This window comes from Cyanistes caeruleus, chromosome 18, assembly GCF_971803275.1.
Source record: "Cyanistes caeruleus chromosome 18, bCyaCae1.hap1.1, whole genome shotgun sequence".
NCBI classification, from domain to species: Eukaryota; Metazoa; Chordata; class Aves; order Passeriformes; family Paridae; genus Cyanistes; species Cyanistes caeruleus.
The window spans coordinates 7985908-7998645 of record NC_141718.1 but is presented as its reverse complement, the minus strand read 5'-3'; the positions used below and the strand labels follow the sequence as shown (position 1 = coordinate 7998645).

Sequence of the window (12738 nt, the reverse complement as noted above, 5' to 3'; positions counted from 1 at the left end):
GTGTTCTAGAAAACTAGCTGTATTTTTGTGAGGTTTCGTAGTGGGAGGGATAGGCTGGTGGAGATAATGAATAGTTTAATTTGAAGATGAAATATGCTTTAGGAAAGCCCTGAATTGATACTTAATGAAATAAAAGTTTGATCAGTTACTAAAATTTTGTGATCAGGAAGATCACAGCTGTTAAGATCTAAGAAAAGGGGGATGTAATTTGACAGAAAATAATTTGTTTCAATAGCTGGAGCTTTTTTTACCTCATTAATATTTATGATCCTATTTTCACAGGGAACATGTCCTCTCGCAAGGGACTCAACGGTGCGTGCTCTGTGCACGAGTACACCGGGTCCTTCATAGGACAGAGTGCCCACTTCAAGATGACATCGGTGTGTGGTCACGTCATGACTTTGGATTTCATAGGTATTTGCCTGCTCATCAGATATTTTAACTAATACAGCTTGTAGAGCTGCCAGGTCCTTCAGAAAAAGCTAAGGGGTCCCTTGGTATATAGTAAAGCAAGATGTGTTAGGGTAAAAAATTTTCCATGCAAGTTTTGAAAGCCAAGTGTTTTGCAAAGTAAAGCTGTTTGGTTTATAAATATTTCTTCAGAGCTCAACTTAATATACTTCTGCTTTTCAGGAAAATATAACAGCTGGGACAAAGTAGATCCAGCAGAACTTTTTAGCAAAGCTCCCACAGAAAAGAAAGAAGCTAATCCCAAGCTGACCATGGTGAAGTTTTTACAGGTATTCTTTCTTATGAGTAGTATTTAGAATTGTCAGTTTCTATGTTCCTAAATAAGAATTCCTCCAGGGAGTAGCTTTTTGTCACAGTTAGATCTATTTCATTAACATAGTATAAATGATACTTTATTTTTGCTGGTACTTACACTGTCTGAAGTCTTCATTAAACTCACTTCTGCCATCACCTTCTGATTTTTTTTGACTGAGTTCTTGATATCCGGTTTTTCAGAATTGGAGCATTGGCTGCAAGTTTAGCTTTTATCAGCAAGTGCAAGGCACAGCTTATAAATGCCTTCTTTGAAATAAGTTTTGTTGGTTACTGTTCACAATTCTGCTGAAACCAGAAAAAGAAATATATAGGTAGGGAGGTGGGAGGTGTTTTTTTGAGTTGCTGAAGAACTGTGCTAATTTTTCTCACAGGTGGAGGGAAGAGGCTGTGATTGTATTGTCTTGTGGTTGGATTGTGATAAAGAAGGAGAAAACATCTGTTTTGAAGTAAGGTTTCCATTTTTAAGACTCACAATACCATAATGTATGTCTGACAAGACTATCAACGCATTGTTTTATGAGTATACAGTAACATTCAAATTAAAGGTGTATTAAGCTTTAAAGGCATAGAGGGCCTTGGTGGAAAAACTCACTTGCTTTGAACTTTGTAAGATGTCAGTTGAAGAGTATAAATAAATTTCAGGGGTGTTGCTCATCTCAGATGAATGATCAGGCCTCTTAAATGTTAGAACATACCAGTGCTTCAAGAACTGGTCTGTATTCCACAGCTGGAGTAGGTTTTTTTTTATGTCCTTTTAAAATTTAATCTCTGTTATCTTTTGTTTATTAAGCAATTAGATGCTTTAGAGCGCAGAAGCTGCTTGTAAGTGTATGCTTGCTGCAGAAATTTGGCCTCTGCACATAAAAAGTGTAGAACAAAATCTTTGCTAAGATTTTTTTTTTAACATGCTATTCCCAAAAGTCTACATGAAGAGTATTTGTTTGGGTATTTTCTTTAGTTTAAAGAAAGGTGATTCATGAAGTGATTGTTTTAAGTTCTTCACATACTCCTGTATCATTACTGGTGCCTTAGCAATGTATAGAATAAACCCAGATGGACACTGGTACATGCTCACCAGAAGGTGCTGCAGCTGCACTGGTGAATGCCTTTGCTCTTAGCCAAAAATACTGATTTGCTCCCAGCAGTTGCTGTATAGTAAATAAACCCTTCAGTTTTGTTAATGCTTCCTATGCTCTTGACTGGATGGACAAATACTGGTCTGGCTTATCAGTTAATGTATTGGCATGACATCTTGCTGAATTAAGCAATGACACAGAAACAAATATTTCGTAGAGAGTGTTTTTTTATTTTTAGAGAGAAAGCCTTTATCTTTCAAATCCTCTTTAATTATGCTTCTGATTTTCCTTAGGTTCTTGATGCTGTTCTTCCTGTCATGAACAAACCTCGTGGCACGGAGAGGACGATTTACAGAGCTAAATTCAGTTCCATCACCGACACAGACATCTGCAATGCCATGAATCACTTGGGAGAGCCCAATCGCAATGAAGCTCTGTCCGTGGATGCCCGCCAGGAGCTGGATCTGAGGATTGGCTGTGCCTTCACAAGGTGACAGCACAGACTGCAGAGGGTTTTGTGAAAGGTTCAGGAATGGCTCTGTGCCCTCGTGGTTTAACCCCAGCCAAGCCCCACGCAGCCACTCACTGCCTCCCCACCCCTGGGGTCACCGAGCGTACTGGATAGGTAGAAATGGGAAAACTCATGGCTTGAGATAAAGACAGATTAATAGGTAAACAAAAGCTGCACACACAAGCAAAGCAAAATAAGGCATTAATTCACCACTTCCCAGGAGCAGGCAGGTGTTCAGCCATCCCCAGGAAAGCTGGGCTCCATCACCCATTACATTTATTTGGGAAAAGAAATACCATCACCCCAAGTGTTCCCCCCTTCCTCCTTATTCCCCCAGCTTTATATGCTGAGCATGATGTCACATGATCTGGAATATTCCTTTGGTCAGCTGGGATCTACTGTCCTGGTTGTGTCCCCTCCCAGCTCCTTGTGAGGCAAAATGATTATGTCTTAATTAGCTGTAAGAGATGGTGTTTTTCAGAATGCTCTTTTCCTAATGCCTGAATGATTTTATAGATTACTCATATTTTGTGTATGTATGATACCAAAAACTTCTGCTTTTCATGGGAATGAGGATATTAGTGTATACATTCCTCATTTGTTTTTTTCCCCCCTGCCCTTCTCTTAGGTTCCAGACTAAATATTTTCAGGGGAAATATGGGAATTTAGACAGCTCCCTCATCTCCTTTGGGCCATGTCAGACCCCAACACTTGGATTCTGTGTTGAGAGGCATGACAAAATCCAGTCATTTAAGCCCGAGACTTACTGGGTGTTGCAAGCCAAAGTAAGTTTTAAAGTACTTGATTTTACAAAAGTAATGCATTTTATTTTGTTCATTCATAAATTCGTAGCTGCTGACAAGAATTCACAATGCCTATAGTTTAATCATGTGTTCTCATTCTGTTCACATGTGTGTCACCACTCTCAAGAGCAGATTCCAGGATGTCAGTTTTGTATTAAAGTGCTTATTGTCTGCTGCTTATAAGAATTCTTCAGTGCTAATCATCTAAGCCTAAATTCTGCCAAAAAGACTACTTAAAATGGTTCTCTTTTGTTCCCTGGGGTCCTTGGACTGACTGTTGTTAATTTGAATCCAGGAATTAATTAGCCTGCCAACAAACATTGGCATTGCTGAGTATTGGAATTTTAAAGCAAATAAAATGCTCATTGTGTTAATTGGCAATTGAATCCTCAGAGTACTTGGGCAGCTTAGAGCAGTTTTACAGCCTCACTGCTGTCCAAGCTCTGAGAGCAAACCAACAGGGTTTTATGGCTTGTGATCACAAGGATTTTTTAAGCAAATAAGGGATTCATGGTAAAAGGTTGCCATTTTTGTATTTTAAAAGTAAAAAAAAGTGAAATCTGGCATCTGCCAGATGTCATCTATTGTGATGTTTCTTGTGTGTCTTGCTAGGAAATACTTGGTGCTATTTACAGAGGGGTTTGTGCTCTCTCGTGTTGGTCGCTTCATACTAATTTTTGTACATGGGGCTGAAAATATGACCTAGTTACAGTTTAATACAAATGATTGATTCTGCTAAATCAAAATGGTAAACTTTGAATTTCTCCCTATTTCGGTCTTTACTGTTCCCAGCACTAAATAAGGACAGTATTTCAGTTCAGTCTTGAATAGTTCTGATCATTCCCCAGACCCAGCACTCCAAGTGCTCCACCCGTCTCAAATGCCCCCCAGAAAAAGAGCACAACTTCATGTTTTAGCACTGGTTTCTTGGTGTGGGTTTGTCCTAAATTTGTCCTAAAAAATCCTGTATGTCCTAGGATTTGTTTGCTGGACTCTTGTTGGGAATATGCATTCTCACACTTCTAGGAGTAGAATTGGTAGGAATTAATTTTATTTTTGTCCAATAGGTGAACCCTGAAAAAGAAAGTTCTCTCACTTTGGATTGGGACAGAGTGAGGGTGTTTGATCGTGAGGTTGCTCAAATGTTCCTGAATATAACAAAGATGGCAAAAGAAGCAAAGGTAAGAATATTTACCAAGTGCCAGTAGATCCATAATTTATATAAAGGAAATAAAATTTAATATTTTGCTATTAATATTAATTAATAATTTTTGTTATTAATATTAATTAATAATATTTTAATATTAATAGTAAAATAATAATTACATATTTTAATTTAAAAGTGAATTGAGGCTTTTGGTTGTTTTTGTTAAAGAGTGTAGAATATCTGTATTTTGGTTTTTACTTCATTCACCTTTGTGTAAATGAGAATAAAAGGCAAGAGATTTTTTTATGGCAGATTGTACTGTGCTGGTGTGGTCATCTCAGCAGAAGCCTCTTGTTAGTATTGACTTTAGTAATGCTCATCACTCATGATAGGAACTCTTCATTACTAAACCTGCTAGGAAATACTGTTCAGATGTCTCCAAGCAGACATCTTATTTCCCATGAGACATTGAATAAATTGGAATTTAATTATGTGTAGGGCAGTATTCCTCCAGTTAAATATTTAATCATGTGTATGGTACAGTCTTTATAGCCAATTAACTTATAACTCTGCTCTGTTTAACACTTGTTTGACAGTGTGTTTGGATTTAAGTGCTTATAGACATCAAAGTTCAGAGACTGCTTGAAGCTTTTAAAAATTTGCATTCTTATAGTTAGGACTGTTGCTTGGAATGAGCACTAAATCCTTGTAGCACTTAAGTAGGTGCTGCTGAGGTAAGTGGGAAGTAAAGACAGCAATAAGCTGCCTTGCTATGTTCCCAGTTATAGAACTGATCTAGTACTGGCACAAAGGAACTTTCAGACTTTAATTTTAGAACTTGATAAAATTATCTCCAGTCAGATTTTCTAAAGTAAAAATATACTGGTGGTTACCATTTTAAGTGAACAAAGCAGATATGATAAGAATAGACAATGTAATGTATGATGCATATTTATAGACATGATTAAAAATATGCATTTACCAAATGTCAGAACTTTTACTGTAAAAATGCTGTTTTCTAGGTAGAATCTGTGAGTAAAAAAGAGAAGGTGAAGCAGAGACCACTGGCTCTGAACACAGTTGAAATGCTCCGAGTAGCCAGTGCTGCTTTAGGTAGGTATAAAAGGTCCGATTTTCACACTGTTTTAACGCAAAATATTTTGGCCTCTCAAACAAAACAAATAATACTTCATTTTGGGCAAAGGATCAAGTTTAGAAAGCTGCTTGTCAAAAGTGAAATGTTTGGCAAGATCAAGGTGACAAGAGTCTTATGGAATGGCTAAGCCATAATTTATTTAAATACTTGGGTAAGGTGTACATCCAGACACAGCAAACCATAATCACAGGGATGTGTGTATGATTTTTGTTTTCTCTTGTCCCCTCTCAGGAATGGGTCCCCAACATGCCATGCAAATAGCAGAGCGTCTTTACACTCAAGGTTATATCAGCTACCCTCGAACAGAAACTACCCATTATCCAGAAAACTTTGACCTGAAAGGATGTTTGAGACAACAAGCCAATAATCCTTACTGGGCAGAAACTGTGAGTACATGAAGCAAAAGTTGTATAATTCTCTAGTCTGTTTTAGACTAGATCTTGCTTGGTGTATTATGAACTATAGGCCTTCAGAAACTTTAAATATCTCCAGTTTCTTTTTTTTTTAATGTTGTGTTGTTATGGATTTGATCTAAGTAAGCCGTTTCTCTCTTCACCCAGGTAAAATCATTGCTATCAGAAGGCATCAATCGTCCAAGGAAAGGCCATGATGCAGGAGACCATCCTCCCATCACCCCAATGAGAGCTGCAACAGAAGCAGAATTAGGTACAGACAAATTCGGTGGTGTTGGGATACTGTGTGAGGAAGTCAGTCCCTTAAGGTGCCAGTTTCAAAATCACTGAGTTTCAACAGAACACAAAATTATTTGAATGGCAAGAAGTGAAGAGAGAGCAAACTTGATCCTCACTGAAACTTCTGGTGACAGTGAAGTTCAGAGTTGCTTCAGCAATTGATCCTTGGGACTATAGTACTGCTAAGAAAAAGAAGACAACCTAATGCCTATGTTTCTAGGAGAAATTTTTCCCAGAATAGTAGCTTCCAAGTTCTGTAATTTGATTATATTTTGTGGCTGAGGTGTTGTTTCTCCCCAGGTGGGGACGGGTGGCGACTGTACGAGTACATAACTCGGCACTTCATTGCCACCGTCAGTGCTGACTGCAAGTACCTACAGACCACCATTTCCTTCAGTATTGGTCCTGAAAGATTCACCTGTGTTGGAAAGGTGGTAACCTCACCAGGTAAGACAGATCAGGAGTAAGTATTTGCTGCATATTAAATTTTTTCCCCATTAATACACTGAATGGATATAAAAGTGAAGCTCTGGGGACAAGTGCAATTGGGAAAATTTTTTTGAGCTCTCAAAACCAGAGACCAGATCTTGTCCTAATTTTTGTACTTCATTTATGATAGATAAAGTATTATTTTTCATTTAGTAGTCTCAAAGATTTAATGCCACATTTGCCAGTGTGAAAACCAGTCATTTTACAAACAGTAAATGCCTTTTCAGGGATAAATTACACAAAGGCAGATGTTTTTCTTGGGCCACTGTAAAAAGAATGTAGCAGCACTACTGAGACTTTCATGGTAAACTGACAAGTTGTTTGTTTCTTTACCTACAGGGTTCACAGAAATTATGCCGTGGCACAGCATCCCATTAGAAGAGAGTCTTCCCCACTGTGAGAAAGGAGATCTTTTTCCAATTGGTGAAATAAAGTTGCTGGAAAAGCAAACCAGCCCTCCTGATTACCTGACAGAAGCAGAACTGATCACTCTCATGGAAAAACATGGCATTGGTAGGAACTTGATTAACTTACATTGCTCTGCAGTACATCCACCGAGAGTGCAAAGAGTCTGAGTCACTCCTCTGCACTCTCTGTCAGTAATGAACTCTCAGTATTCATTTGGATATATACAGTGATCATCTCTTCCCCTTCAAACCACCATGCTCATAGCTCCCCTCAGCAGATGGTACATTGTTTCTTCCCCCATGTTCCTTTCCCTTTCTTATCCTTATTTTTAGCAGTTTCTGATTTCTGGCCAAATGTTTCTGGCCAAAGCAGTATCCTTTCATAACGCATCCCTGTCACTTCTCTGTCAGAAAGAGCTGATGTGTGGAAGGAAGCACTTCCTCGTTCTTAGGAATGATTTCTTGTCTTTAGGTCTTGCTTTAGCTTTGCTCTCTTCAGTAATCCTTCTGTATCTTGCTATATAATTTACCACAATTCTACTTTCCTCTATCAGTCTGACTTGTTTCTTTTAATGTATTTTCATGAATTTGCCCCATCAGAGCAAACACAGCCTGTTACCCTACTGTGTTTTTCCAGAGTAAGTAACTGAGAATAGGTGTCTTCCCAATAGTAATTCCTTGGAAGAGATGAAAGGATTAAGGTTAAACCATATGTTTCAGACTTATCAGAACTACAAAGGAACATCAGAGTTACTGGAGAGAGAGAAGTTATGCACTGGAAGTTGGGTGACAGTAAGAAGGTATCTGAATTTAAGCAGTCTTAGGAGACCTGTAATTTGACATTAAACCAGGGAAGCCAGAAGCAAGTAATTTGATGAAAACTCTGTTTTATTCAGGGTGGATATATTGTTTTCCTTTGTGTGTCAGGAACTGATGCCAGTATTCCAGTCCACATTAACAACATTTGCCAGCGAAACTATGTCACAGTGGAGAGTGGTCGAAGACTAAAGCCTACAAACCTTGGCATTGTTCTGGTTCATGGTTATTATAAAATAGGTCAGTTAAACCTTTCCATCCTCTTACCCTCTTTTCCCTTTACTATATTGAAGGCTGATATCAATGTGTAAGTAACATTTCTGTCTCAAATAATGCTTATTTTGATGTCAGCTTACGTATGAACAGTTTTCTACCTCCATTTTTGACCTTTCATTGCTGCTGTCTCTGGTTTCCTATTAGATGCAGAGTTGGTTCTCCCTACAATCCGCAGTGCTGTAGAGAAGCAACTCAACTTAATAGCTCTGGGTAAAGCAAATTATCATCAGGTCCTGGAGCACACCCTTGACATTTTCAAAAGGAAATTTCACTATTTTGTGGATTCTATTGCAGGTAAAACTTTTTACATGTGAAGTTCCCTAGAATTACTTAGTTGTTGCACGGAAAATACTTATCTATTAGGCTCCTTTCAGAGGTTTAGGCTTTCTGAAAAGTTGTGCTAGGGCTGGAAGTTTCCAATCAAATTAATTTGCTCTCCAAAGGCAGTTGGACAGAATCATATCTCCAAAACTCTACTTCAGGTTTATTTTGTGACTGAGTGGTGAGTTTTTGAAAAGTTGAGATTAGTTGAACCATTGTGTTTCTACATGCTCAGTGCAAAATGCTGTGTATTTGTCTTTGTAGACAAAGATTTGTGAGTAAAATATTTTAATTCTCACTTCTTCACAGGTCTATAGATGATTTCATGCAAAGTTTCCTCTTAACAACTGTAATTCTAATGTAAGTGTGATTATTCCTTTTGCAGGTATGGATGAACTGATGGAAGTGTCTTTTTCACCCTTGGCTGCCACAGGCAAACCCCTTTCCCGCTGTGGTAAATGCCATCGTTTCATGAAGTATATTCAGGTCAGTTTGCCTCATACTTGGAATTTGAATTTCACTTGCTGGGGGGCAGTGAGTATAAACTTCTTTACTATTATTGAACTTGGATTTTAATATGGTCATCACAAGTGCCATTCTAAAACACAAAGGCTGATAGGGTTTTGCCTTGGGGAACAAACCAGAGAGCAGGTTTACCACAAGTTTTAAACTCTGTTGACCCTGCAGTTGCTCAGGAGATTTGTGCTCTGTTTCCAGGCCAAGCCAAGTCGCCTGCATTGCTCTCACTGTGATGACACCTACAGTCTCCCCCAGAACGGTACCATTAAACTCTACAAGGAGTTGCGTTGTCCCCTGGATGACTTTGAGCTGGTGCTGTGGTCATCTGGATCCAGAGGAAAGAGCTATCCACTGTGTCCATACTGTTACAACCATCCTCCATTCAGGGACATGAAGAAAGGTAGGAGTTCTGCAAACATGCAGGTATTATCCTGACTTTAAATAAATTAGGTAGTCTATTTAATGGGCTTTTTAGGAGTTTTAGAATCAGTGTTGCTTAGTATAAAGTGCTGTTCAAATTAGACTCTAGATACCTAAAATTCACATTAAACTTACCAAAATTTATTGGTTAACAAATTTTTGAATTTTTTTTTTCATAGAAGAAAAAACCTGCATGCATGACCTTCACAACACTCAGCATGCAGTGAAAGACACCAAGATACTAATGCTTTGCACATTTGAGTAGGCTTGGATAAGAGTGTAAACAAAGACCAGGTTTTGGGAATGTTTTGATAGAGATAAATGATGTGTCAAAAGCTGTTGAAGGATATAAGAAGAGGTAGAAGTTGCAGTTAGTTTAGTAACTGTGGGACTGAAACTTACTTAAAGTAGTGCACTGAAGCTTTTCGCCATGTTTTTATTACCATCTTTTAATTAAAAATATCTTGGACTAACAGTGACTAGTTCAAGTATAAAATAACAGTTAGGCAGGAGCCATACATTTAATTGAAAATGTAATGAGTTTTTATCACTAATCTGTCTAAACTGCCTGTACTGTACAGTGGCAGTATATGGAAATTCTGAAAACCATTATAGAAAAAATTTTCAGCGGGGGATTATTCTGAAACTGTGAAGAGGCAAGTTGCCATTTTGGGAGCAGTTCCTTTCTTTAGTGATTTAGAAAATCTGCAGTATGCTCGAATGTCTCTGGCTTCTGTGTCTCACTTCCTTCAAACTGGGTAGTGTGAGTAGTGAGATAAAGGGTGACATGGTTTCACTCTTCTCCTCCAGGAATGGGCTGTAATGAGTGCACCCACCCCACGTGCCAGCATTCTCTTAGTATGCTTGGAATTGGGCAGTGTGTGGAGTGTGAGAATGGGGTTCTGGTTCTGGACTCAACGTCGGGTCCCAAGTGGAAGATGGCCTGCAACAAATGCAACGTGATCGTGCACTTCTTTGAGAACGCCCACAAGGTCCGGGTGTCACCTGAAACCTGCGACTTGTGTGAGGCGGCGCTCGTGGACGTGGATTTTAACAAAGCCAAATCTCCCTTACCTGGCGATGAGACCCAGCATTCAGGCTGTGTGTTCTGTGACCCCGTGTTTCAGGATCTGGTGGAGCTGAAACACGCGGCCATGAGGCACCCCATGCACCGTGGGGGACAAGGGAAGAGGCAAGGCCGGGGAAGGGGCAAAGGCCGGAGACCTGGTGGAAGACTCAACCCAAAGAAACCCAAGGACAAAATGGCAGCTCTGGCTGCTTACTTTGTATAATGGCCACACAACAGGAAAATAAACTTCTTATAAAAATGTGTTTTCTTTTGAGTTAATTTTTAAGTATCTTTCACTGCTTTCCTGTTTTTAGAGCAGTTAAACACCTTAAGTTGCTCCCAAAACAAACTGTTCTGGATGATCCCTCAGTAACTGAGTAGGCCTTTAAGCTTTTAATTTGGATTCATAGATACAATTAGAGCTCACAAACAGTGGTGAGACTCAAGAAGTCTGTTTGAACTGTTAACTGATAGAAAGGAAATGTCTCTTCTGACATTTTTGGGGCCTTTGTCAGCAATGCAAGCTGCAGGAATATAAGAACTGATTAAGATCAGTGTTATGCTGCTGTAGTCTTTGTGGCATGAGACTTGCTTCATCTGACTTTGAATCTTCAAAAATAAGAAATGATTAGTAGCTGTCAGATTTTTAAATTACATCTGCAGTAGCAAGAGCTCTGCTTCAAGTCTGTCATTCTTCTGCCTAAGTGAATAATGCCAACAGACATACAAAATGAAAATTATAAATGTGAAGGGGTATATCTGCCTTGAGTAGTGATTCCCAAATTACGGCCTGTGCAGACAAGTTAGTGTCTCATGGTCAATGGGGCCCAGTTAAATATGACCTCCTCCTGCTTCTAGGAGACAGATTGAGTATCCATGCTGGTTTATTCCTCTGTGGTTACACAGCAGATTATATCTGACAAAATACAGTTTGTCCTGTCCGTTCCCTGAATTGTCATTTCAATGTTGGTTAATTTTGCTGTCAAAAGGAGGGTGTCCTCATGCTTTCATGTGGAGCTGTATCTAACCACTGCAGCGCTGAGTGCCACATTGCAAAATCTAGTTATACAAATACATAATATTCTCTCCTTTCCTTCCATGTGCTCATGGCTGAGCATGTCTAGTCATCTGGTCAAGTACAGTTTGTGTCATCTGTAGCCCCAAAACAGTTTCAGCAATAGTGGTTGTCAGATGGGAGGTGCAAAGCCTGCTGTATTTCAACACAGAATGTGAAGAGATCGACCTGAAATGGGATGCACTGGCAACAGAGAGGAAAGACAAGTCCCTACTAAGGTAACTTACAACTCTGCTGTTTTAGTTGGCACAGTCTGTGCATTTACTGAACCAGAGAACACAGCCCAAATACCACAGCACCAAGCTTGTTCCTCTGATCAAATGTTTGTTTATACAGTTACAGCTCAAACATGAACTATGTTTTAATCATACTGCTTAGAAGATACAGCCATACGTAGAAGGGTTTTTTTCTGTAGTTCTTTCAGGTAAAAGCAGGCTGGAGCAAATAGCTTCTTTTCATGAAAAACCATGACATTGTTTTAAAAATCAAGTTGATGTGGTGCCTCAGAGTCGCAGATCTTGGTATAAACTACAACAGCTTCCAGGGTGTTTGTACTGATTCAATTGTTCAAGTCCTCCCTTACCTGTAGCCTGGTTTGTACACCAGGAACTGCTCTGAACATACCTGTGTGCCCAGCTGGCTGCTGCTGGGATTTCTGTGATGCTTGGAGATGGTCCTGGAAATGTGGGAAACCTGTCATTGGTCATTCTCCATGGCTTCTGAACTGAGCAGGAGTGCTTTCCTCTTCCTCCAAGCATGACTTTTACTTTGCCATTGTTATTTGCAGACAAACTTTTGCTTGTAAAATCTCTTTGCATCCTTCTTATTTGTGTGTATCTCAGTGCGATTTGTCAGGGTGTGTAATTCTTCATAATCTAATGTAGAGTAAGTATTTTAGGATGGAAAAGCCATTCATCTGGGTCAGAACTCACCATGAATACTGTGTGCAGTTTTGGGCACCACAATGTAAAAAATACATTATGCTATTAGAAAGCATCCAAAGGAGAGCCAAGAGGATGGGTAAGGGTCTGGAGAGGAAGCCATAAGAAGGGTGGACGATGCTGTCAGGCACATGGTGAGGTTTTTGGGGTGATCCTGATGGTCCCTTTCAACTGAGATTATTCTAGGATTCCATAAGTGCTGAGCGCGGGGAGGGCTCAGTCAAGAGTCAAAGC

At 39.3% G+C, this 12738-nt stretch overlaps 1 protein-coding gene across 2 annotated transcripts in view; it reads left to right on the top strand.

Moving 5' to 3' along the window:
- Positions 1-10747, top strand: part of TOP3B (DNA topoisomerase III beta) — a 36167-nt gene extending 25420 nt beyond the window's left edge. Inside the window, exons 2-18 of one of the 2 annotated variants that reach the window (XM_023937545.2) lie at positions 283-414; positions 634-740; positions 1158-1232; positions 2156-2352; positions 3002-3158; positions 4244-4357; positions 5346-5436; positions 5711-5865; positions 6040-6145; positions 6472-6618; positions 7000-7173; positions 7788-7867; positions 7964-8123; positions 8304-8453; positions 8866-8966; positions 9198-9399; positions 10230-10747. In XM_023937545.2, coding sequence (XP_023793313.2) covers positions 283-414; positions 634-740; positions 1158-1232; positions 2156-2352; positions 3002-3158; positions 4244-4357; positions 5346-5436; positions 5711-5865; positions 6040-6145; positions 6472-6618; positions 7000-7173; positions 7788-7867; positions 7964-8123; positions 8304-8453; positions 8866-8966; positions 9198-9399; positions 10230-10711 — 2630 coding nt within the window. In that variant the 3' untranslated portion in view covers positions 10712-10747. The remainder of the gene's footprint in view (positions 1-282; positions 415-633; positions 741-1157; positions 1233-2155; positions 2353-3001; positions 3159-4243; positions 4358-5345; positions 5437-5710; positions 5866-6039; positions 6146-6471; positions 6619-6999; positions 7174-7787; positions 7868-7963; positions 8124-8303; positions 8454-8865; positions 8967-9197; positions 9400-10229) is intronic. The other variant, XM_023937546.2, reaches the window with a different exon arrangement.
- Positions 10748-12738: the final 1991 nt, after the last annotated feature.